The sequence below is a fragment of the Passer domesticus genome, chromosome 6, assembly GCF_036417665.1.
Source record: "Passer domesticus isolate bPasDom1 chromosome 6, bPasDom1.hap1, whole genome shotgun sequence".
NCBI lineage: Eukaryota > Metazoa > Chordata > Aves > Passeriformes > Passeridae > Passer > Passer domesticus.
Window position 1 is genome coordinate 49739309 of NC_087479.1, and position 25002 is coordinate 49764310.

The following is a 25002-nucleotide window of genomic DNA, read 5'->3' on the forward strand; positions in this document are numbered from 1 at the left end:
CTCAATACTCTGAAACTAACCTGGTGTGAAGGAGCTTCCACACTTTTGCTTTTTTGTACTACCTTTTGTTTAAGAAGCTTTTAGTCCTCAAAACTTTGCCTGGTATTTTCATATTAATTTTATAGAACTGTTAAAAGATACAGTACTTGGTGTTGCACTTGATAGGAGAAGGAGCAATAACATAAATGTCTGTGCTACCAGAAAATTTCTTGAGTTGAGATGGGATCCTCTGCCTGCTTCAGCTTGGTCCAAGAAGAGTTGTGCAATGTTAAGAGAAAAGAAAATCTGTCCCCCTATCCTTAATGAAATGTCTGGGTTTAGTACATAGCTGGACACAGGCTGGCATTCCATCTGCAACTTCTTGAGCTGCTAGGGAAATTATTTTTTCAAAGAGAGATGCTCTATGTCCAAAAAGCATACGGTACCTGATTTTTTCCAGAGCAGTTTAACAAAGAAACATTTAGATATTATACTCTTAACACTCATTTGAGTAATAAAGAAAAGAATGTCACTTCAAGTCAGAAGTGTTTGAGAAGAGTGGATGCCAAAGATGAGTGAATTGTTTAGGGTTATAAAAAGGCTGTAACAAGGTACAGAGGTATGAGATTATGAGAAAGAATAATTCGGCTAAATATTGGGAGAAATTTCAATTCTATTAAAGACTAAGTAGGCTGTGGTGGATCTGTGCTGATGAGATCTAGGTAAAATATTGGCTCAGTCTGTTCTTTTCCACTGGAGAGGAGGAAAGAAGAAAATCTAGAGCTCTTCAATAAAGAAAGATGTGAGGATGTGAAGGCAAAGAAAATAATGAAAACTGAGATCTGCTTCCGTTAGCATGACTTTCTCCTTTCACAAAATAACAAAAATTGCAAATCCTATTGATTTCATTACTTTGCTAGGATGTACATAGCAAGAGACAGGAAAATAAGAGTATCAGTCTCCTTTTTTGTATCGGTTTATATAGTCTTTTTACCAGGGATTACAAGCAAATTGTGCTCCCATTTTCCTATCAATCCCTGATTGCTGTTGTTTAAAGCCTAAAGCAAATTTCTCTTGCCCATATTATATGTTCCCTTGCAAGGTAAATAGAGGTGCAGATACTTGGAGAATAGGTGAATACATGTAATATACTGTATGCTGTCATTGTAATGCAAATAAGGGAATAACTTCAGTGAATACAGCCAATCTAACAGTAAAATAAAGCTTATCATGGAATGGAGATTTTAAGTGGAGGAATGAAATGTACATGTAATTTTAATAGACTTAAAAGATATTTCTCTTGTACTAATATGCCAAAACATTGCATCCAAGCAATTACACTGACACTTGAGAAAGCTTCTTTTGACATACAGAGTGTATTGTCTAGTGTTCATGAAATTAACATTTTCCTGAAGTAATCATATACAATTAAGTGACCAAATAGTTCTGAGGCAATACAACTGTATTCCACAGGAACTAAATATATTTCTTCACACTGATCCTGCATGTTTTAGTTGAGCAGTCATTAGCATGTTTATAATGGTTCTAATTTAGCACAACATTTTCTGAATTTCATCCTTGAGTCATTTACAAATTGTTCATATTGAGTAAACAAAGGAAACAGATTGCATTTTATACTTAGTAATTTATCTGAAAGAAGAGGGGAGGGTTAATTGTCTGAAAGTTTTGCTCTGTTTGGGGAAGTGATTCTAGTCTTGCCTTGCTTGGCACACAATGCCTTTTTCCCTCTGTTCTAGGGGGAAAAGAAAAAAAAAAGAGAATGGAGGAGTGAGTAAAATGAAAAATTAGGAGCAGGACAAGATTTGCCACTCCCAAAGGGGAGTGTGGAGCAGAACTGGAGCTGGCACGAGATTATCTAAAACAGTTGGTGCATTCCTTAATGATCAAGTGCTTGAGAAGTCCAGCTCTCTCTCACAGAGCATCTGTGTTGATGTTTATATCAGTGCCCTGCTGTATGGGAAAAGCATGCTTTCTCTTGTTGCTTTGCTAAAAATAGTATGGCATATAGCATTGTATGAGTTATTTTAAGAGAACAAAAACATTTGCAAGGTTAAAGGTCCTGCTTTTTAATAAATAAATAAAAATAAAGGTCAGGACTGTATCTTGGGCTGCTCTTTCCATGAAATTCAAACTTCTTTTTTATCTGGAGTTTTGCACTGAGCAGAATTCTTTGCACTAGAGAATTCCTGTTGAAACAAACCATTTTAGGCAGAATTGGTAGAAATTCAGGCTCTACGGTTTTTCCCACTAGCTGCATCATAAAAAGCAGGTCTGGAAATCACCCCCAGCTAAATTCCAGTGTTTCTGTTTAGAATGTCTGTTGTTTCATGCAAGATCTAGACCATTCAAGTAGTGCAAATGAATTCAGAGGAAAACCAGAACATTTTAATGCCTAATTATTTTTAGTGATCTTGGAGAGTTTTAATTAAAAGTTAAGAGACCTCTCCAAGCTCTTACAGTTCTAATTTTATCATATTGTGGAAATCTTGTCACTATGAAAAAATGTGCAGCAATTGGCAGATCTGCCTGGTTCCCTGTCCTAAACAAAACGATGTTTGGTAGTCAGATCTCAGTTGCATTTCCATCATTGCTCTTGCAAGAAAACATCCACTATGAGCTGATTGCCTTTTACATATAATTGTATATAGGAAGTGTTCTTTGCCTTTTTCTTTTGTTTTTGTTTGGTTTTTTTTTCCATTTTTTTCTCTCTCTCTCTCTTTTTTTTTTTTCTTTTTTTTTTTTTTTAGCTTCCTATCCAACAGAGTTTGATAGGAAAGAATCAATATGGGAGCAGGGAGTAAGTGATTGGCCAGGACTACTTGTCTCCTTAACATCCCAAGCAAAATTTAGGAAGGATTTTATTTTATTTGTAGTTTGCAGTAAAAAAAGCAAAAGGAATTAGCATCTTTTCCTGTTCTAAATGTCATGTTGCTCATTTTTGTGATGTGATTGTATTTTTTGCTTTTCAAGAACTTGAATTTGGAGAGCTTATTAAATTGAGAAATTCTTGAGAAGTTGGCCAAAGAGATCACTTCACTGGCTAACAATGTGTCAAAATGCCTTATATTTTAATTTTCTGTTAGACCATGGCAATTAATTATGGTACAAGAATGGCACAGAAATTGAGAGGGATGAGATGAGATTCCCCTGACCTGCTGCTCCACTGACAGCAAGATTGAAGCCAAGCTGCTTATGAGCAAGAGGCACTGGCAGTATATTGAAAATATGGATGTTAAGCCTTTAGGCTGATTTTTGATTTAGTTTTGTATTTTTGCTGTGTCCTTTTCTTTTATTTAAATTTTATTGAGACACAAAAGAATAATGTGTGTTTGAAAGAAGAAAAAAAGGAACTATGGCAACAAAAAAAATCTATTTTACTAATGTTACACAAATGTTACATCTTTGGATTAAAACAGAATAGATATACCATCCAGCAGTTAAGTTTATAATAGTCATGGTTAAACTACATTTTATTTTTCAAGTAGCGAATGAAAACATGAAATCCTTAATTTAATTTTGAATTGTTAGAAGATTATAGAATTGTGTTCTTTCAAAGTGAATTAAATTAACCTTTTGCTTTTCTCTTTGATACCGAAATGTTAGAGTTTGAATATAATTTTAAAATACATAACATGAAGCATGAAAATTAGGATTTTTTTTTATTATTTCATTCTATACTCGGTGGTTCCTTACCTCAAGGAAATCTGATTGGCAGTGAACTCACAAAAGACACATAAGCAAGCTGTTGCCATGCACTCAGAGAGGGATCTGTGAAATAAAGATCCTAACACAGGTATATTAAAACTCATCACAGTTTTTTAAAAAACATACTCAGTTTTACGAATATTTCACTATTTTAATGACTGCATCATAATAATAGCAACAATAAACCTGCTGGTTTTAGTTTAATTGTAAGTAACAAAGATTGACTACAGTAAATCCAAATTCTGCTTGACTATTATTCAGAAATAATATTTCATTTAGATTTTTCATCTCAGAAGAGGATTTATTATTCTGTGAAGAATACTGAAACAAGACTTCCTCTTTTAGATCTGTGATGTATTGCATTGTTATTATTTTAGGTGTCATGTTCTTAGCTTCACTCACTTGAAAATAAACATGTTTGCACTTGAAGCATGGGGTGAGATGTGCAAAGGTACAAGTAGCAGGCCAAAAATGGTAGTCACTGTAATGTTAATTTGCAGCTTAGTTGGTTTTTGGGGAAAAAGCAGCTCTTCTATAGAAGGAATCAAGTGCAATAGGCCTAGTAAGCACACAAATGTCTGTCACAAGGAGTTCATAATCTTATTTAACATTCTTTCAAAGAAAAAACCCACACAATACTTATTCTCAAACAAATATTTCATAGAAGCTGACAGGCTAATTCCACTTGTGCTGTTTTTCTTATACAAGCTTGAATGAGGCATGTGAAGTCATTTGACAAAGGTTGGTCCAAAGGACACCTTTTCTCCCATGGAACTGAAGCAAATAAAATGTAATGAAAGTAGTTTGGGGAATATAGAACATTAGAGAGGAAGGAACTGGCAAATTGATATTTAGCCCCAAAGTCGCTCAAATGTCATATTTTTATGCTTAACAGTATCTACTAAATTATAATAGTATATAACTATAGACTTAGCCCTGAGATAGAGACAAAGATGCCTTTAGTTCTGTAGTGTCATTCTTCTAAAATGCAGAAATAAGTTTATCCTCCTCCTTCTACTGTGGATCTGATCATGTTTTAGAGCAATTTCTCTTGCAGCATGCCTGATTTTTCTGCTAAATCCTCTCCCTTGTCTTTCCCAGTGCCTCTTTCCTTGAGATGTAACAATTCAGATGCACATAGAAATATGTCACCTATACCTCTACACCTTTGATTGAATTATATTTCCGTATTGTTTATGAACTTGCTGTGCATTTGCAATCATTATTAATAAATCAATGTGCTTTTGTCTTCTGTCACAAAGTAATGTGTGGATTCAAAAAGAATTGTATGCAAAACAAGTCATGTTTTAGAACTCAAATCATTAATAATTATCTGTTTGCAGTATTGTTACAACATGTTTTGAGGGAAGCTTATTATAAAGGAAATAACAAGGCACTGCACAGTAGAGAGAATAAGACAGTTCAGTTGATCACTGGTATAGGTGTTATAAATATGCCAGTCTGTACTATAGTGTTTTATTAAGTCTCAAAAAGTCAAAGCTGATTTGAAATAATAATGTCTGACAGTCAGTGCTTTGAAGTTTTGCTGCTGCACTCTCACATTTAGGTTTTCTTTTATGTATGACTTTACTATAAAAAAACAAAAACTCACGCATGGCATGAACGTCTTTTTTTTTTTTTCTTAATCTGTATTTCAAAGACAGTAATAGGAGGATACTTTTAGTGAATTAAGAGGGAAAAAAAAAAAAAAGGAACAACCCCCTAAAATCAATGAGGATAGGTACAGGTCACTGCCAGGTCATACAGTATTCATGTAAGCTGTAGCTGGGATGAGGAACTTGTTGAAGAATATAGAAGTGAAATTAAAAGGAAAAAAACCCAGAACTGAAAAAGGGGAGAATAAGGATGAGACAAGAGGCAAAAGCTAGCCCTGATTCAAACAAGATGACTTTCATTCAGTCAGAAGAACTTGAGAGCTTGGCTGTGATAGCTAACACGCTGGCTCTTCATCACGGGCCGTGCAACAAAGAGCTGGATTCCATCCATTCCATGACTGATTGATTACCCAACGGACAAATGTTAATTCTTTTCATCGATGCTTTGTCATTGTGAAGAGATCCTTTTCATCTAACACCTAGGGTTTTTTCCCCTCAGCTTTTTTTCCCCCCTGATTATATATCTTTTAACATCCTCTTCTCATTCACCTTTGCAAAACTGTCATGTCTAACAAGATTCTCACAGTACTTTAAACTCCTTTAGTTTACAATTAAAATTGCTAACTAAGTATGTAACAAACCGTGATATTAAATAATACTCAAAGATTTAATTTAGTCATCATAATTATACTTAACCTGTTTGCTGTCCTTGAAGGAAATTTTTTCCTAGTTCACAAGAGAAGAATATAAAGGAAGAGAAGCTGTGTTTTTTAATAGAATCAATTGCTCCAGTGCAACTTCACGAGTTTGATCTTACATGTGCCAGTAGAAAATATGCTACTGTGCGGCATAAGCCTGGCTGTGGTTTATAAAGTCAGTGAGAAGAGCTAAAAATGTATAAATGCTAATTTCTTTCATTGCTTCTTTTATAATTGTCTTTAGCAAGAATACCCCTGAATTTTGAAAATGTCGGGATCCACAAGGTTTTGGAATGGTGCTGAAGCAGTGCAGGGAGAGTGATGCAGTGCAGATGTGAATTCGGGCTCCTTTCTTCCCTGCTCAGTGCTGGATTCCAACTCAATGTTTTGTTTCTATAATGCATCAAATCAGAAAATGAATCAATATGGATGAAGACATTTTACTGATGTCAGAAGATATCTCTGTAGATTTTATATGTCTGTAAAAATTACTTTTCAGTACAGAAAGGAGAAAAATCCCTTTCTGATTCACAAACCTTTTCAAAATGTGTGTTTGTGAACACAGAATACAGAACTTGAAGGGAGTCATGCCTTTCAAGTATTAGCCTTTATATTTAGTTTTGGGTCTGATGTGCAGGACCTCCAGAGAGCTTTAACCACATATCATTATTTTAAATTTGAAAAATTATGCAGAATAAACATAGTCATTGAAAATCTACAGGATTTTCACAGAGCTACTTTCACAATGGTGTAAAAAAGTTTATTAAAAGGTTCATTGTGTAATCATTTTTGTAATCATCTCAATAGCAAAATACAGTAGCTATAAATTGTCTGGTCAGATCCAGAACACAGAATATGAATGAGATTGGGGTGTTAAAAGAACTCTTTCTTAAGGAATTTTTCAGTCATTTGTAGAGAAAAATTCTAACTAGCAATGTGATTATATCAAAAAGGCACACAAATAGACCTGTTTTCCAATCTAGCTCTTTCCCAGTCTGTCTTTAGAAATACATTTTTTGTCCTTACATAATATAAGAACACTACCGATAAGCATGGGTGTTCTTAGGAACAGTGAGAGAAAAAATAAAACAAGTGCTTTTGAGGAAAGTATTTTATCAGTTTCAGTAATATGCTAGTTATTTATATTTTCTTCCTTTTTTATTGAAATACTTTATTTCCTTTGTGTGACTTAAGGAAAACATCTTAGTTAAAAGCAGTAGAACTGATAGCAAACACCAAAATAAAATTCTAAAGCTTTTTTTTTCAGGGATGAGGGGTCTGAAATTTTGGCAGGGGAGAAACACAGAAACCTCTTTTTAACTAATCATGATATCACAAAAAAGGACAAATTATAATGTTCTATTGATAATTGATGGTTATTTCTTGATTCTCCTATTATCAGGCCAGAACTCATAAAAGTAATAAGTGCCTGTTATTGTTAAAAGTAAATTGTTATTATATAACTAGTATTTTAACACTGCCTATTGCAACTTACAGCTCCTTAATTTTGTCTCTTTCATAGAAAGATATAATTAGTAAATAAATTAGCTTTTCTGCTGAAATATTACTTCAAAAATATTTATGAGCTGTGTTGTCTTTCCATGGAGGCTTGCACGGTGAAAATGTATTGCAATTAAAACCTGATCTTTGATCTCTTGGTAGTTGCAGTTTGGTTTGCTTTCAATTGGTTTTTGTTTTGTTTGGTGTTTTTGTTTGTTTGCATATGTCAAATGAGTTATATGAATGAATTTTTATGCTGAAATGACTTGTACCCTAAAATATGATTGGCCATATGACTCTTTTCTTCCTTAAACTTCTCCCCAAATCTTAAACTCCTCCTTTTGTGACCTCTTTGAATGTCTCTCCTCCCTCTGAGTATTTTTGGAATCGTCTGAAGTGGAACAAACTGTTACCCGTTGCAATGATATGATCTGTGTTGCCATTCTTAAATCTGGGCAATTTGCTTTTGCTTTCACATGTGTGAGTGCTTCTGCTGGGACTACTGAAATGAGAATTTCAGCTGTGATTTGACCTTAATCTGCCAGTAATTTAGTGGAAGACTGAATTCTGCCTTCTCGTGCAACTCACTGTTAATTTGCGACTGGAGTAGGACTGGTACAAAAATAATTAAAATTTGGAATATTATTAGCTACTTAGAAAGCATGGTGCAAATTGGTCTTCTCAAACAAGTGGCTCCTTGCTATGAGAGTTTCTAGGAAGAGAAGGTGTGTGGCTGTTCTCCAAGGAACACTGTGCTCAGCACTGCCCAGGGTGATGCGTGGTCTTACAACAAAGGCCCTTTGCAACAGTTTGTTTTTGGAACAGAGTTACATGTAGGTTTTAATATTTTGCAAACTGGCCCTAAAGGTTTCCAAGGAGTTTAGCACAGACATTGTTGGTGAGTCTGCCTGCAGGTGAAAGCAAGCACATAAAGTTTAATAGAGATTTTATTATTACTAACTGGGAAGGAAAAATAAGTGTTAAGCTGTTTGTGAAGTTTTCTTGATAATTTAGAAATCTGAATTGTGCTTCTTAAAAGTCATAAAAACCCATATCACATCAATCACAGAATCATAGAATAGCCTGGGTTGGAAGGGACCTTAAAGGTCATTTTATTCCAACCCCCTGCCATGGGCAGAGATGCCTTCCACTATCCCAGGCTGCTCAGAGCCCCATCCAATCTGGCCTTGAACACTGCTGGGGATGGGACATCCACAGCTTCTCTGGGCAGCCTGTGCCAGTGCCTCGTCACCCTCAGAGGAAACAATTTTCTGCTAATATCTACTCTAAAACTACTCTCTTTCAGTCTGAAGCCATTCTGTCACTGCATTCTCTTGTAAAAAATCTCTCTTTCTTGTAGGCTCCCTCCTTGGAGTCTTGTAGGCTCCCTTCATAAGAATTTCTATCTTAAAAATCACCTTTTCTAGGTATCTGCAGGGTTATCTATAATTTAGACATCAGAGCCAATTAGTTTAATTTAGGAACTGAAAAAAAAGAATTTATTGGAGTCTGTTATGCTCAATATAAAATTTCATAGTGGGATTGGAGTCTGATCATAGGAAGCTCACTAGGGCCAATCTTTTACTTTCTCCTAAGTGTAATGACTTCAGTGACAGTTTTGCCTCCAGAAGGCCTCCCAGGCTGGGGCAAAGCCTTGAAATGCATTCTGAAGTTGATATGATGAAATCCTATCTTCTAATCATTGCATGTTGTTTATAGCCTACTGAGAAAATTTCTGATACTGTGAACATCGAATATGTAGAGTGCTTTCATGAATTCCATGGAGACATTATATGAATAACTTTTGCATTGACATGGGTATAAAAATGGGTTTCAGATGTCACTGTGTGCCAAATTTCCAAAAAAAGCTACTAAATCTTCATGTATAATTTCGAGTGTACAATCATTCTCAAATGAAAAAGACAGAATTCGTATATACATTGGCAATCTATGCATGTAAATTGGCAGTTAGCATGCATAAATCCTCAACCAAGTTTTTCTTTCAATTAGACCCTTGTTAAATCCATAGTAACTCCATTAACCCCAGGGGAATTACTTTGGATTTAAATTGCAGTTAAATAAGAACTCTGTTTGGCTGCAAGTTCTTTTCCTTTCTAAGCTATGGTTCGACTGGTACTGTGAGAACAGTCTTAAAATGAAGGTGGCACCTGTTTTCCTGTAAGAATGTTTCATAATTCTTTTTTTTTTTTTTTTTTTTTTTAATAGATTCATCCTGTATGGAAAAGCTACTTTCTAAAGACTGGAAGGAGAAGATGGAAAAATTAAACACAAGTGATCTCCTTGGAGAAATTAAAGGTATCTCACTAGATCAAAATTTAAATGTTTGCATATATTTTAAGAAAGGGATTGAGGATTTTTGAAATTTCAGAAAAAAATAATAGAAATAGCTGTCATGACTAGAGGGTGCCATTCTTTCCAGGCAACTCACCCTGGTTTTTAATGTTTATATTTGAAATGACCGATGAGTGTACGAAAAAAATGGAATATGTCACAATCACAATAGGCAGTATCAGGGATGTTATTCCAAACCACCAGGTTAGTTACATTAGTTCACTGACATCAGCCATATATCTCTGAGCAGAGAAAGAGGAAGAAATGCAGAGTTACCAGTACTTGGTACTGCTTCTTCCCAGTTGCACAAAACTGTGTGCAGAAATAGCTTTCTGATTATAAAGGGTGATAATTGTGCCATTGCTATTCTGAATCTTTGATTCAAAATTTTAAAAAAATTGTTTTTATTAATTCCTTTATCCAGAGAAAGAGCAGGTCTGGATACAATTTGGGACTTACTGAAATCAGTACAAAATTTGTTGTATATGTAGCCAATAATTTCCAGTATTCTCATTATTTCTTGAGCCAACATCCTAAGAAAAGTGAAATTCTCTTGACAATTAAGTACTAGGTAGAAAACTTGAAGTGTTTTTCCCCACCCTTCAATTCCTCCATGCATTTTCCTAGTGAAAAGAAATTCAGTGTTATTGATTAAGCAACAAATTTAGTGTGTGATTTTTTTGTGCTGTCAGAAGGGGTCATAAGGCATGTTTGAGGAGTACACAAAGTACTTAAGTTTTATTTCTCTTTATTTGAATAATTTTGTTAAGTTGCAGCTACAAAGGTGTGGAAACAAAGTCATGTTCATCATATTAATATTTTCTTAAAATTCTTTAATGTAAAAAAAAATTATATATTCTATTTGATCAAAATTGATGCTTAGGGATTTAAATTTCCACTGGGGAAAATCATGATAGTTCAAATTTTTTTTTTATTATACAAGTGGATGAAAAATTGGCTCTTTTTAATAAGTCAGTTATAATTGGTTCCTTCAGGACCAAAAATCTGTTGGATTCTCCTGGTTTTTTTTGGCAGAATTATGACAATGCATATATGTTAGGCAGGTAAGAAATCCCATAGTAATATCAGTGACAGAAACATAGCATAGAATTTTGCAGGAACATGTTAAAATTGACTGCAATAAAATCCCCAAAAAATTATGTCTTGAAATCACAATCTATTTAAAGCCATATTGTCTCTTAATAGTGTGGAAAACATTGAATGCTAGTTGAATTATTATTGTCTATTAATTGCAAAATATAGCTGCTTAGTCTTTAAATAGAAACTACTTGAATGCTATTAGCGAATCAAATTTAAAAGAGGTGGCATCTCTAACAATGCAGAATAATGTTCTTTATCCTTTTATATGGCACAAAATGCTTTCTAATGACATCTCATTTATTGAAGAAGAAAGGTTTGTTTTTCTGGATGTACGTTGTTCCTCCTATTTTCTTAGCATATATGTTCTCTGCAGAGTGAGTGGGTAGAGTTCTTGCCTCTCATCCTTTTCTCATCTCCCTACAAAGCACTCTCACTCAGATTTGGAAGAATTCTCAACTACCTTTTCCAGGGGTATATCCCATTAGGTGTGTAAAAAGGATCATCTGATTAGGCTCAGCAGATTTATGTGTTGCTAGTCCCTCAGTAAGTTTCCACAGCCCATTTCCTGAGTAACCTGTCCTTAAGTTGTCATAATATCTGCAATATTCATCCATGCTGCTCGTTGGCTTCCAGCAAGATGCGATGCTGAATCTTTACTACTGCAGCTGCATTTAATTTTTTAAAAATAGAACCAACATGGAAGACAAAAAATGGTTGCTGTTATGTTGTGGTTTACACTTCAAACTTCTTGACAAAGGCATTAGTGTTGTTTTATAGAGGAAGAAAACTAGGTGCAGGGTTACATAGCTGGAGTAGGAACAGGCCTGAAGTTGGAAGCCTTTCCTTTGGACTCCCAAACCCATGATCTAACCACTGTCTCCAGGCTGTCTCCAGGTTACTTCTGAGCCAATAAAACCACTGTTAACCCAACAGTGTGCTATTAACTCTTATTAGCATTTGTGTACCTTAAATCAGCTTAGAAAGGAAAAAAAAAAATCCACAACCAAATAACAATATAGCACATGGCAGCATGAAAACCTGATTACTTGAAGGAAGCAAAGCAAAGTAGGGGAAGCAGTCTTTAAAATAAATCCTTTTGTTGTTCAAGGTGGTAGATTCCACAATCATAAAGTCCATTTTCATAGTGATGATTGAATTTCCAGCAAGGTAGCTGTCAGGGCTTTCTGAGATCTGAAAGAACTACATTCGAAAACCTATTGTCTTTGGGAAGTCAAATATATTTTTCCTCAATTTCCATTAGATTCAAATTAATTTTGTTGAATTGAACTTGTGCAGAATTTCTGCTCATATTGCTGGAAGTCTAACTTAGAAACATGAAGTGATGTGGTAAAAATAAATAAATGAGTTCATTAGAGGAAAAAAAAAGTTAAGTATAAGAAAGGAAGGTGTGGTCCTTTGAGGAGCTGCTCTTTGCACTGACTGTTACTGGGAGTTGTTTATTTTAGAGAGAAGGCGTTGTTCTCACTAAGGATAACCTGAGCACATATTCTTCCTCTGTGTCTGCACAACCACAGCCCTCCCCCTTCAGTGAAAGACTAGCATCTTGGTTGTGGGAAGGCAGTTCACTAAGAATCAGTGCCAGAAAAAAGGATGAAAGCAGGAAAAAAAAATGTACCACTGACACAAACTGTTTCTATTCATGTTTGGGAAGCACACAGACAAGAAGAAGAGATAATTGGCTGAGAGAAACAAATAAAAACGGTATTTTCTTGCTTTACCTTCTATATTTAGAACACAATAGTGTTAATCAAGATATAATTATAAACTATATCTATTAATTCAGACAATAGAGGCCAATGCAAAGTAACAAACAGTGAATAATTCATTTTTTCTCGGTGTGGGATTGTTCCTGCTCACAATTACTCTTGCATAGTGTGCCTCACTTGTAAAATTGCTTTTTCTGAGTTTCTTTATTAGGATTTCAGTTATTGATAATGGTCCAGATTCTTCCTTGAATTCCAGCCAAACAAGCCATTGACTTCAGGGAGGTTGCATGAAACTGAGGAGAATCTGGCAGAATGGTTTGTAGCCAAATTCCAGTGGTTAAATAAGTCTGCTTGTTCATTTGATATGTTTATAAATGAAACACATAGGTCAAGTCTTCAAAGGTCTCTGAAGCAGTTGACCTGGGTTAAATGCCTTGCTCACCTGGAAAAAAAGCCCCAGAGCTGTCTGTGCAAATAATTTGATTGTATGCTATTTGCCAGGGTGTGCGTGCAAATAGATTTATTTAAGGTATACAAGCAATTTGTTAGGCTTACATCTGGCTTTTGCAGTATTTTGTTGCTTTTGTATAAAAATTAGGATCAGGAAATACTTTTCATTCTAATTGTTGTTATTACATATTTGAATAAACAAAGCGAGGCAGGGCTCTTTTCTTTATTTCCAGATATTTGGGCACACAGAGCTCTGTCCTCACCCTCCCTCACTGCATGCATTTCTGTTGCTTGGTTATCTAGTTTTTCTTCAGCAGCCACAGCTAGGCAGAGTAGCATCATTTATCACTATACAGAGTCTGTTTTAAGTTTTCTGTTTCTGTTCCAAATATAAATCTCTGGAATAGCACGGTCTTGCATGCATCAGGCAGTTGTCCTACTGAAATAGCCCTCAATGGTCTTTCTCAGCATGCAGAGTCTTTGAAGATCAAATAAGAAAGGTCAGTCTTTAAGTAACTTAAGCAATGATGTTATCGTGAAAGGGTCAGAATTGGTCCTGCAGCCTCAGAGGAGCGCGACTCCTGGGTCAGCAGCTCCTGTGCTGCAGGTTAGTCCTGTGCCTTCCACTGGTGGTGTTTACAGCTGGAACTCTCTGTGTTTATAGGCATTGTGACTTGAATGTCACATGCTGTCTTTGTACAGTAGGCGCTATTTTGGGGAGGTGAGTGATTGATGTCCATGTCTTTATCCAACACAGAGGGCTGATTCTATTATGCTTCTCGTGCTTATCCCATCTCCTTTTCTATTTGCTGCTTTAGTAATAAGAGTCTAAACCCCCTGTTTTGTGTGACATGTGAACATTTAATGGCCTCAAAATATTTGGGTAGGTGGGAGACAGAATTCTTCCTTCCTGGGAAAAGTTGAATTTAGTATAATGAAGCAACTTAACCCACCTGATTGTCCTCTTGTAAGATATCCAGAAATAATTTTGGAAAGGATGTTTGTCCCTGGTATGGGAACAGGAGAGACACAAGGAGGTGTTTTCTAGGAGCATTTTTTGTGTGTATTAATGACTGGAAGAGGACTGTGAAGCACAACTGTTTGAATCCAGTAATTTAACACTCTCCATTTCTGGAATAGTCTTGGAAAGAGTTGTGCATGAATGAATCCTTGAGAAAGTTGTGGTTTTTACAGTGAATTAATTTTTTAAAAAACATGCATGATTTACAAAACATTTTAAAATGTTATTTTTGCTTCTATTTTAGAAAATTTGTCTTCACAGATAAGCTTTCAGGTATTTCTTCCTGTGCTATATCAAATGTGAAGTCCATTTTGAGGAAAATAAATCTGTTTTCCTTTAGTCCTGATCAACACTCTAGTCTGAATTTGTAGTAATTATTTTTCAGTATAATTGCTGAAAATTCTTTCTCATGAAGTCTAAGGGTATATAACAGTCTGCCTCATAAATATGTATAAATAAATATATATAAGCCTTATATCACAGAGGCACTCAGAGGTTTTTAATTATGTCACTTTGTATGGCTATAGACATTTCAAAGCTCTCCTTTGTGCTCTCTGTTATAAACATATTTTATTTCTTTTGAAGTCTGTGTGATATACATACTAGCAATTAAAAACCCAGCTCAGGCTTTGAGACACAAGGTCTTCTTAATTAAAACTCAAACAAAAGCTACAAGCAGAAGTCCCACTATATGATTAAGGTCTAAAGTGTTATGATACATTAGAATCATTGTTAACTGCTAGGATTTAAAAAATCAATACACAGGAAAAAGAATCAACTGGTTCCAATTAGTGAAACCAATGAAAACATTCAACAAAACAGCACAACCCAGAACCCCAACACCCAAATCCTCAAGAAATTGGTCCTGATTAGGAGTATACCACAGGCTATAAAGGTTTCTCATAATGAATTTATTGCCATGATCCAATGAAGTGATAGATTCAGCTTTGTGTCACAGCTCTCCAGATCAGAGCAGTGCTTTTGTTTTGCCACAGCTCCAGCCACCAGCATTTTGTGAAACATGGTACAAGGGCTGTGCTTCCAGGTCTAACCTGACCTTCTAAATTAAGACATTTGAATGCTTGAATATTTCATAAGCACTTTCAACAGTTAATGTTTGCACGCCCTTTAGTCAAATTTGCTGGAAGAAGGTAATGAATTCCAAAAATAAAAACATTTTGTTTAAGCTTACCAAGCCCCATTGTATCTGTTTGTTATAGTGAAGATACCAGCACAATTAAATTAATCACACTCAACTATATGAAACACACTCAACAAATATATGAAACTATATTTTCTTATGTCTTCTTTACTTATTTTTAAAAAATATTAAATATATTTCTTCAGATTCTGGATTTAAACAGACATACCCCCAGTTGTACAGACAGGATAGTTCTTTGGAAGAGATTGGACTGCTCACTGTACATAGTGCTAGTGTTTAAATTATGTACATATAAGTCTTGGCAGGATTGAAGCTGTGTTTATCACATTAAAAAAAGCCAAACATTTTTGTTGCTCTAGTCTTTTGGTGAGAGGGTTGTATTTCAGTGCCACCTCTCACAATCATGCCTACTTCTAATGTTGAAAGTTAAGGACTGTTACCATTTCTAGTTCTTAAAACTCCAGACCTATAAATTACACTGTAATCAATCTTTCACATAAATCAAGTTTTCCATATTGTTGAATATATTTTATAAAAAGCATTAAGCAGGATGCATGGCCTTTAGTTCCAGGCACACAATGATTTTTTTACTTACCACAATCACAGAAATCTATATGTTTTTTACCTTATCAGTGTATATTTCTAAGCTTAACTATTCAGAGGTCAGTGTATGAACTCTGTACTACACTGAAATAAATATGACAGCCCACTTATATTCTGGGTTTTGTGAAATGTGTCCCAAATAATGTAGTAAGAAATAGTATCAAGTATTCGTGGGAAAAAGCAACAAGATGGATAATGATGCTAATAATACGGAACTGAAACAGCAATACATTTCTTTTGCACATTACAACAGACTGCCTTCTGCAATGTGATCCATTCTGTACTTTTACAATTAGTGACAAGGAAATGTACAGTATTAAAATGTGTTTATATTCAAGTGCTGTCTAATTTTATTGTTAGCAGAAAAGAGATTGCCTATAAACTAAAAAGTACAAGTCAGTTTTCTCCACTTTTTCCACCAAAAAAATTGCTATTTTCCTCTGTTGAGAGGTTGTTTTGGTGGGATGTATATATATATATATATATATATTCAATATATCAGTCATGGCTTTCTGTAATAAATACAGAACCTTTAAATGCAGTAGAAAGGCTTTGATGTTGAAGAATGTATCACTGCTTGGACCTTAGCACCTTCTCCTCTGAAAGTGGCTCTCAGTGACAAATTTACTTTTGACTCTTAGTCCCAGCTTAGTTGCCAGTGAAGTTTCTTACCTTTAGCAAAATAAAACTTCTACTGAAGACAAATATACAACATCTTATGGAAAAGTAAATGTATATGTACAAGTTTGCACTGCTAAAACAAAAGTGGAAACTGTATTTCTTGTATTTCATCATGCTGCAGTGCCTTTGACTTTTTGTTGCTTATTGTTACAAAGTCAAATTTAAACAAATTGATGATGGTCAGCATTTATCTAGAAAAATACATATAGGCACAATACAGAAAGGACTGGAATTTTATAGTCAATTTGGATGTTGTGGAAACCTCCAGACGTAGTTTTATCAGTCTTTTGTAATTGGTGTTTCATATGCAGGGAACTTTTATTGCCATATAAAGAACACAATGTCCTGCAGCATTCTGTCCCTGGACACTGTTCAACCTGTGGAAGGGTGTAAGGAAAGGGCAAACATACACTAATATTTCCTCAGCATACTCTTCCAATTTCCCACAAAATATGATTAATGACTTGCTTGATTCAGAGGTGGTAATTCAGATTTAATGACCCTTGATAGAATTATCATCTATGAACATGTCTGACCACTTTTGAACCCTTTAACAGGCAGCTGCAAAGTCTGTGGGGATAAGCTCAGCAGTTAGCAATATGGTGTATATTTGCACCTAGTACCTTGCAGGTGTCCCTAGATCTTAGAATGAGCTGTTCTCTGCTCATCTCCTCTGTTACACAATGCTCTGTCACTTCACCAGGTTGAAAAGTAAAAATATATTTATTTATATGAAAGCTGTTCTGCACTTTGGCCAATCTCCTCAGCCTTCTCTTCTGTGGCTAATTTGGGAAGAAACCCCTTGCATAAAATGTAACTTTCTGAGCAACATCAAACTTTGGCACTGAATAATGAGAACCTTTGTGGCATTCCTTTTCACTTTCTGTTTTAAACTCTGTTTCTGAACAGAAAGTTGTGTCTTGAAGTGGGATCTTGATGTGTGGATAGTCTGTGGTAATGAGAATGTCCCGATGATATCAGAGATATCAGATTCTGTTTTTTTCTTAAGAGATACGTAAAATACCTTACAGGGAACTTAACAAATTGAGGCAAGTCAGGAATGTCATCTGTAAGACTCAAGGCACGTAGCATTAGTATTGAGGAAAAATGAAGCAGGAGCACATTCAGTAACTCCCCTGCAACTGATAATAGCAACAACATAATGTGCAACCTGACACAGCCACTGCCTCAAAAGCCTAAGCTCAATGAGGAATAGAAGAAGAAATACAAGAAGGGTTGTCCTTGTCCCCTCTGAACAAGTTGACCTTTCAGAAGAGGTTAATTATCAGTGTTTCTTTCCAAGATCTCTTGATTTGTTTAACTGTGTCACCTCACTTAGGATCTGACCAATGACATCTGACAGTTTACTGCCAAAGGGCAAATCTAGCCAAACTGGGCTCATTTTCCTTGTTTTCACCTCCTCCTACCAACATTAAAGTCATTTCAGGCTAATCATGATCCCCTTGCTCCAGTCAGGTCATTCACAATACTGTCCACTTATTTGGTGAATGAATTGATATCAATTCACTATGTCCCTTCTGTTCCCCCCTCAAATATTTATGGTGGATTAAAGTAAATAATTTATCTATTTTCCATCGCAATGATTTTTTTGTGTTGTTTTGGCATGATTTGCCAATAGAGAAAATTTTCAAAACCACTATAAAGATTAAATCCCACCAATCAATTAATACCAATATATGAATTTTAAAGAAAATATAAAGATGTATTGAAATAATTTCCATAGCAATTTGTCTGAACTGAGGAAACACAAATCTGTGAAGGATGTAGCCTGCCCTGATCCTATGAATTCATTGTAGGTATTACTCTCTGTGATGATAATATCAATGGATTTATAGCCAGGCAGCTTGATCAAAACTGGATCTTTGTCATTTGCTCTCACACTGTAATCATATTATTATGAACATACTTTTCTTACTCTTTTTTATTTAAATTGCTGTTAGTTTAACCCACATATCCTAATATTTACCTTAGTCTGTATCGATATATTTTAACAAAGTTTAATATTAGACATATTTTCATAATTGTTCTTGAAGGGTTATCCAAGATTAAGCTGAGACTTGTTCTTATGCTGCTTAAAATTTGTTGCCCCATAGATAGCAGTAATGAGAGGCTAACACACTCATGTTGGGAATGAATCCTCATGTCTATTAAGATTTGTTTGAACAGGTTTCCATCACAACAGGTGCACAATTACTTTATGAGTAAAATATTATCAGCCTTCCAAATTAGCCAGGGCAAAATGCAAGTTGTCTGATTAAATAATCAAACCCAATACTTAAAATGCACTTGATTTCCACAGGAATTTTAAGATGCTAAGTCCCAGTCTATCAGTGGAACTGTGATTGTTTGCAGCATGCAAGTAGCAGCTTGTAGAGTATCCTGTTTGGTATGTTTTACATAATTCCCCCTACATTATACAACACAAAACCACTAAAAAAGCGTATAATAACGGGTTTTACTTCTAGTAAAACAATTTTAATCTTCCAATGAAGGTATTATATTGTGCATTAAAATCTGAAAAAAAAAGAGTGGGCCTCTAACGGAAAATAGTTTGAAAGTGTTCTGCATTCAATTAGGAGGCACAAAGTTTGGAAATACAAAACTCAATGTTCTTTTAAAATAATTTAGTTTATGAAGAAGGAGGGACTAGAGAAAAATCCTGTGAGTCTGAAGTGCAGCTTGCAGTGTGGAGATCACACGTGTCACCAGTTACTGAATAGCTTAGTAAACACTAACTCAGAGACCCAAGAAATGAGTCAAATCTGAAACAGTAGATTCACCACAAAGGAGAAACCTAGCAGTGCAGCTATCAGGCACAGATTATGCACAGGTAACTGTTTGTCTTCATATCTGAATCTGTTTGTCAATCAAGGAATGCTATGAATCAGGAGATGGGATCTCAAATACAAAACCACAGAGTCAGAGACAGCATCTGGAGGAGCTCCAAGCCACAAAAATTAGGGAAGAAACACAGAGGGAACAAAAACTGTAAATGCTTGCATGGATTCTGCCTCTATATACATTGAATTTAAATAATTGTGTTGATACATCAGTAATAATAATTGCTGATAAAAATTATAGTCCTTATTTTGGGCAGCAATATGTTTTACTAAATGTGAAATTAAAGGCAATTTGTATTAATTAGGGATAATATGAAAGTATGTAAGCGGTTGACATTTCCGACATTTTTAAACACACTACTATGTGTGAAGATAGATCTTTTGCATTTGTTTTGGCTTGGAAATACTGTGGATTGATATATGCCCCCGAAGTATTCTGTTGACATAAGATCCCAGTTCTAACCCCTGAGATCAGAAAATTATTTATAGTTCACTGTAGTTTGAAATTTAATTATGGGATTTGATCTTTGATGTAACTGTTTAGTAGACAGTTGTAGTTCTCCCTGAAAGCTGGAGTACACCCTTAGTACAGATACTAAAGCAAAATCTTCTAATTGCAGGTGGCACACTCAGATTGCAAGATTTAAGAAGTCAGCGTAGTGTATACAGATATTTTACATAGGCTTACACAAATAAGTTGTTCTAAATGTGGGGAAATTTACAAACATCAAATCTCAACTGGTAGCCTCAAAAGAACAGGCTTATTAAGGAAGCTCAATGAAATTGGCATAGCTGTTCTGTGGTTTAGTTTTTCCAGATTCCTTAAGAATTGTAGAGTGCCTATTGGCTTCTAATTTAGTTTTACCTTCAATCCTTGCCTCTGGTGCCAGGACACATTTCCTGGGATTCTGCAAGAGTCACAGGATGACTGTGGATATTTTTTTCAGGGGATGTAGAAAGTAGAGGTTTTCTACTTCAGGATGTATATCTGGTTTTGTTGCTGTTGTTGCTTTCTTCCCCTCGCAGGGATTATACAGTGTAGTTTTGTGCCTCTCAGACTTCAGCCAAAGACAGGGTGCCCACTTATGAAGGATAAGGCTTGTCCTAAAAAGAAATACTTAATCCTATCAGGTTAAGGTCTGCCACTTTTCAAGACAGCAGTGAAAGACAAAGGCACATTGTTTCTCTGCATACTCAGAAAACACATCCCACCATCAGACAGATATCAATACTTGGTGCTAAGAGTGGGACACAGTGAAAATTCTCCCTCTGCTGACCTGGAAAAACCACAGTCAGTCTCTACACATAGCTAAAGTTCAGTTAACTTAATAGCTAGGTGATCTTCTTCTCCCACTTTGCCTCTTTCTGTCCTCTTCCATGTGTATTGTACTCAAAACCACTGAGAAAAACTCTTTTCTGAGCCATAGTTGCAACTACTGAAGAGTGCTATGGTGATCAGCAGCAAATAACCCATGTCAGAATATAGGTGTTAATTGCTCATCAGCTGAATCTGCCATAAAAAATTCACATGAGGATGTCTATGTCTGTGTAAAATATTCAGATATATTGAACACCTAAATTAATATAAAGTTCAAGTTTGGAAGTGAGGGAAAACTGGAGGGAAAACTGAAGATTGATATATTGAAAATGAATGGTTTTTAACAAAACAGTCTTCACAAAAGACAAAATCATTCTTCCAAAAGGCTCACTCCAACACTCACAGCATGACTGGATGGGGCCTTTAGCAGCCTGGTCTAGTGGAAGTTATCCCTGCCCATGGCAGAGGGGCTGGAATGGGAAGATCTCTGAGGTCCCTTCCAGCCCAAGCTATTCCATGTTTCTATGACCTGCTAAAGGAGAGCACTGCTCCTCACTTCTCAAAGTCAGATCATGCAGACCAGCTGGCATCACCATTTCCAAGGCTGAGACTGCAGCTCCTGTTCAAAATGATAACATTCACAGGCTCAGTTCTCAAAGAGTTCATTTTCTGTGGTTCAAGAATTCAAGATATATGTGTTTAATGTTCTTGATTGACAGCTAGAAGATAGGAAATGGTTAAAAGATACTGTGAGAATTAGAAGGTTAGTTGGTAAACTAGGCAATGTTTTTGCCATCTGTACCTATTCAGGCTTTTAGAGGCTTAGATAGAGGCTTAGTAGTGCTATTTTTTGTCAGTGTTAGCTATGTCATAGCAGGTGCAGTGTTGTCAAGTTGGTTAAGCAACTGAGGGTTACTTCATTTTAAACCAAATTAATAACTAATGCAATAATGAGTTCTTGACTTTTTTTTTTTTTTTTTTTATAGGGAGAGAAATGTGAGAGAATGTGTGAGAGTGTTGCCTTATAAATGCATTTTAATGTATCCTGTAGCATTCATTCATCCTCTTATACAGGCTGGTTGTCGTATGCAGAGTTCTGTCTATATATGTTGAGTCCATGATAGAGCTGAAGCTGCAGGCTTTCCTTTATTGCAGGCTGCTGATGTCCCTTAAATGCAGCACATTTAAGGTACTCCAGAGCAGAAAAACTTTATCTTTGCTATGGAATATTGAGCTAATGCTCCAAGGAGGAAATTGAACATTTGTAAGTGAATGCAGTCCATGCCACTTGGAAGTTACCAAAGTGATGAGTTCTAGAAAGTGCTATCTAAATATCCCAAGTCCTCCAGCAGTCCTTCAACAATATTTTTATTACATTTCTCTTTATTTCAATATCCTGAAACAGCAAAATATATTGATGGTTGTACTTTAGAAGTTACTGTAAGGATGTGGTTGAACAGTATTTCGTTCTAAGTTTATTACCTATGTGAAACTCAAAGTGAGTAACTTCAAGTTTTGACCAAAACCTGTCAGCTCTATGCCCAAGGTGTACAGACCATCACACAGATCCAGGTTCTCATGTTCACTAGTTGGTGTTGCACAACAGAAATGTAAATAAGGCTACTTCTGTGTTAAAGAAAGACAGTTGGCTGACCCATAGGTGTGAATTTCCATAGGGGGAAAACAAATCTTAATAAAAAAAAGTCATCCAGTACTGTATTTGAAGGGATAAAGTTGTTACAAAAGAACTCAGAGAAAAAAATAGGAGATCTTTGGCATAAAGGGGAAAAACCAGCAAAATACCCATTTGATTACAGGAGTAATCATAAATGCAGATAGAGGAATGAGGAAGAACAGGGCAAAATTATGCTTTTGAACTGATATTATCTGACTCTGAATAATTTCCAGGGATTTCCAGATCCTGGTGGGGTTTGTGTATTTTGAATCAGTCAAATAGATTCCTCTTCCCTCTTCCAAATACCTGCCCACTCTGCCCTTGAACCTATACAAAGCTTTGAGTCAGCAGCAGCATTTAGATTCCATGGCTGTAGTGTCATGTGGGGGAAGAGCCACATCAAGATCCAGTTAATTGAAAACTTTAAAAGTAGTATTATGTGATTTACACACATTTATTTCATTTTTCAAAATAGTTTAAGATGTCATCTGAGTCAATGAGTCTTAGATGCTTCAAACGCTTTTGAAAACATGACCATAGGTGTGTTTGCAATAGTGAGAGGCCTAAATCTCTTAAAAAACCTGGCCCAGAGACACCTAAATCTGAGAAACCCCTTGGAAATGTACCTGAGACTTTTGCAGGTGCAAAGAGATTGAAATTTTGATTTAAAATGTATAGAGAGGGAATATCTACAAAATACATTGCTTAAGCTCAAAATTATTTTGCAGCCACAAGTATCCTTCATATGAGTTGACATTTTTTCAGCATCACAGTTACACTGAAGTAACTTCTGAGAAACACCTCAGAAACATTGCATTGAGTTGCAACAGGTGTGTTTTTCCAGACCAAAAAAAAAAATTAAAATAGGATAAATCAAAAGAAAATTATTAACTTTCAAAACCAATTGAGAGTAGTCTCAATTGGTTTTGAAAATCTGTTTTCCCTGCTTCTGCTGCTTCTTTGAGTTTTTTGTTTGAGTGTCTTACTAGGAAGGAAAAATAATGTTGCAATTGTGGTTGCTGTAGAAATAAAATAATGAAAATGCAACCTGGACAGTATTAAGTTGTGTTAAGGAGAAAGAAACAATTAGAAGATCCTGATTTCTTTAATATACCCTGGGTCTATTTGTAATATATTGAATTAGAATGCTGTTATAGTGGAATTCAAAACCTCTTGGTATGTTTCCTACATATTCCCACTGCTTCAAGACTTATTGTGAATCATTGTAACACTGTGCTTCAAGTTTTGCTTAATCCCTGCCTTTGAATATTGGATTATATTAAGACTTTTGAGCAGGCAGTGTTTATGTTTATTTTCTGAGTGATCCTGTTTCAGTGGTAGAATACCTATGAAAGCACAAAAAACCCCCCATGATACCATTCTGGGCTGGGACTCTGAAGAACTTAATTACTAAAGACTCTGTAGCAGAGGGCTGTGTTAAATGTTTTGGTTTGTGATCAACTAGGTACACAATTAAATTGAATTAAGGAAAGTTCTGACTGCACTTTTAGTCGCTTCTGAGAATCATCTGGCTAAACACACTCATGCTTGTGGTTAGAGTGTAATTATTCCAGAACACTCCTGGAATATGTGTGGAACTGCAGTCTGTAAATGCAGGCCACCCCCTTTGTACTCTGGTTAATGTGATTTAGAAGATTTTTCTCTAGTTAGAAATCTTGCCTGAAAATGTTGTAGTGTATTTACAGGAGCACAACAAGCTGGTCATAGAATTCTAATTTGCTCTGGATCGCATTATTTTAATTATTTATTTATAAAATGGACCCTCAGGGAATGAGGGCATAGTTTACTTGTTTGGTTTTTGTTTCTCATACCCATTCAGCAATGTTGTGGTTATTTCAAAAGACATATGATAATTCTTATTTGTAGAGTTAATAGGCTCTGCTGAATTTTTCTTACAGATTGTTAGGTTGTGTGCAGCAGATAAGTAGCACTTTCAATTTATAACTCTTTGATTATGAACTAAATTTAAAATAATATTCAGATTTACAGGCCTAAAGCTGCCACCTAATGCCATTATTAATGAACATATCAATGGACTTCTTTCAAAGCCCACTGAAATGAGTGTAAATCCTTTAACTCACTTCTCTGGGCACATTCTAAATGTATAAAATTTTGTTGCTTTTCCATACATATCAAAGGCTTTTGACTAAATTGTCTCTTCTCAGATGAGGTAGGAAGTTTCTTCTTTACAGCTTCAGTGATAGACAGGCTATGCTAATGTCCTTGTTTTGCAATAAACTTTGCTTCTTCATTACTTATCACCAGAGGCAATAAAAATCTTCAGAGGCAAATATAAGTTTTTCATTGATATACTTGTTTGTATTTGTAAGACATGAAAGATGAACATGTAATTAAGATCAAAATTAAAATTTATATTTAAAGTATATAAATCTTGCAGTACTAATACTCCTCATATTTATATTTAGACATTTCTGAGTTGTGTAGCTAATAATTACTAACTAAGAACTCGTGGAAGTAACTTATTTAACAAGATATAAAAAGTAAATGCAA

The 25002-nt window shown here is 35.3% G+C and overlaps 1 protein-coding gene across 19 annotated transcripts in view; it reads left to right on the top strand.

The window, feature by feature from the left end:
* SOX6 (SRY-box transcription factor 6) overlaps positions 1-25002 on the top strand; it is a 403867-nt gene that overhangs the window by 220848 nt on the left and 158017 nt on the right. For all 19 annotated transcript variants that reach the window (XM_064425383.1, XM_064425386.1, XM_064425381.1 and 16 more), the window contains one exon: positions 9746-9835. In XM_064425383.1, the coding sequence (XP_064281453.1) occupies positions 9746-9835 (90 nt within the window). The remainder of the gene's footprint in view (positions 1-9745; positions 9836-25002) is intronic.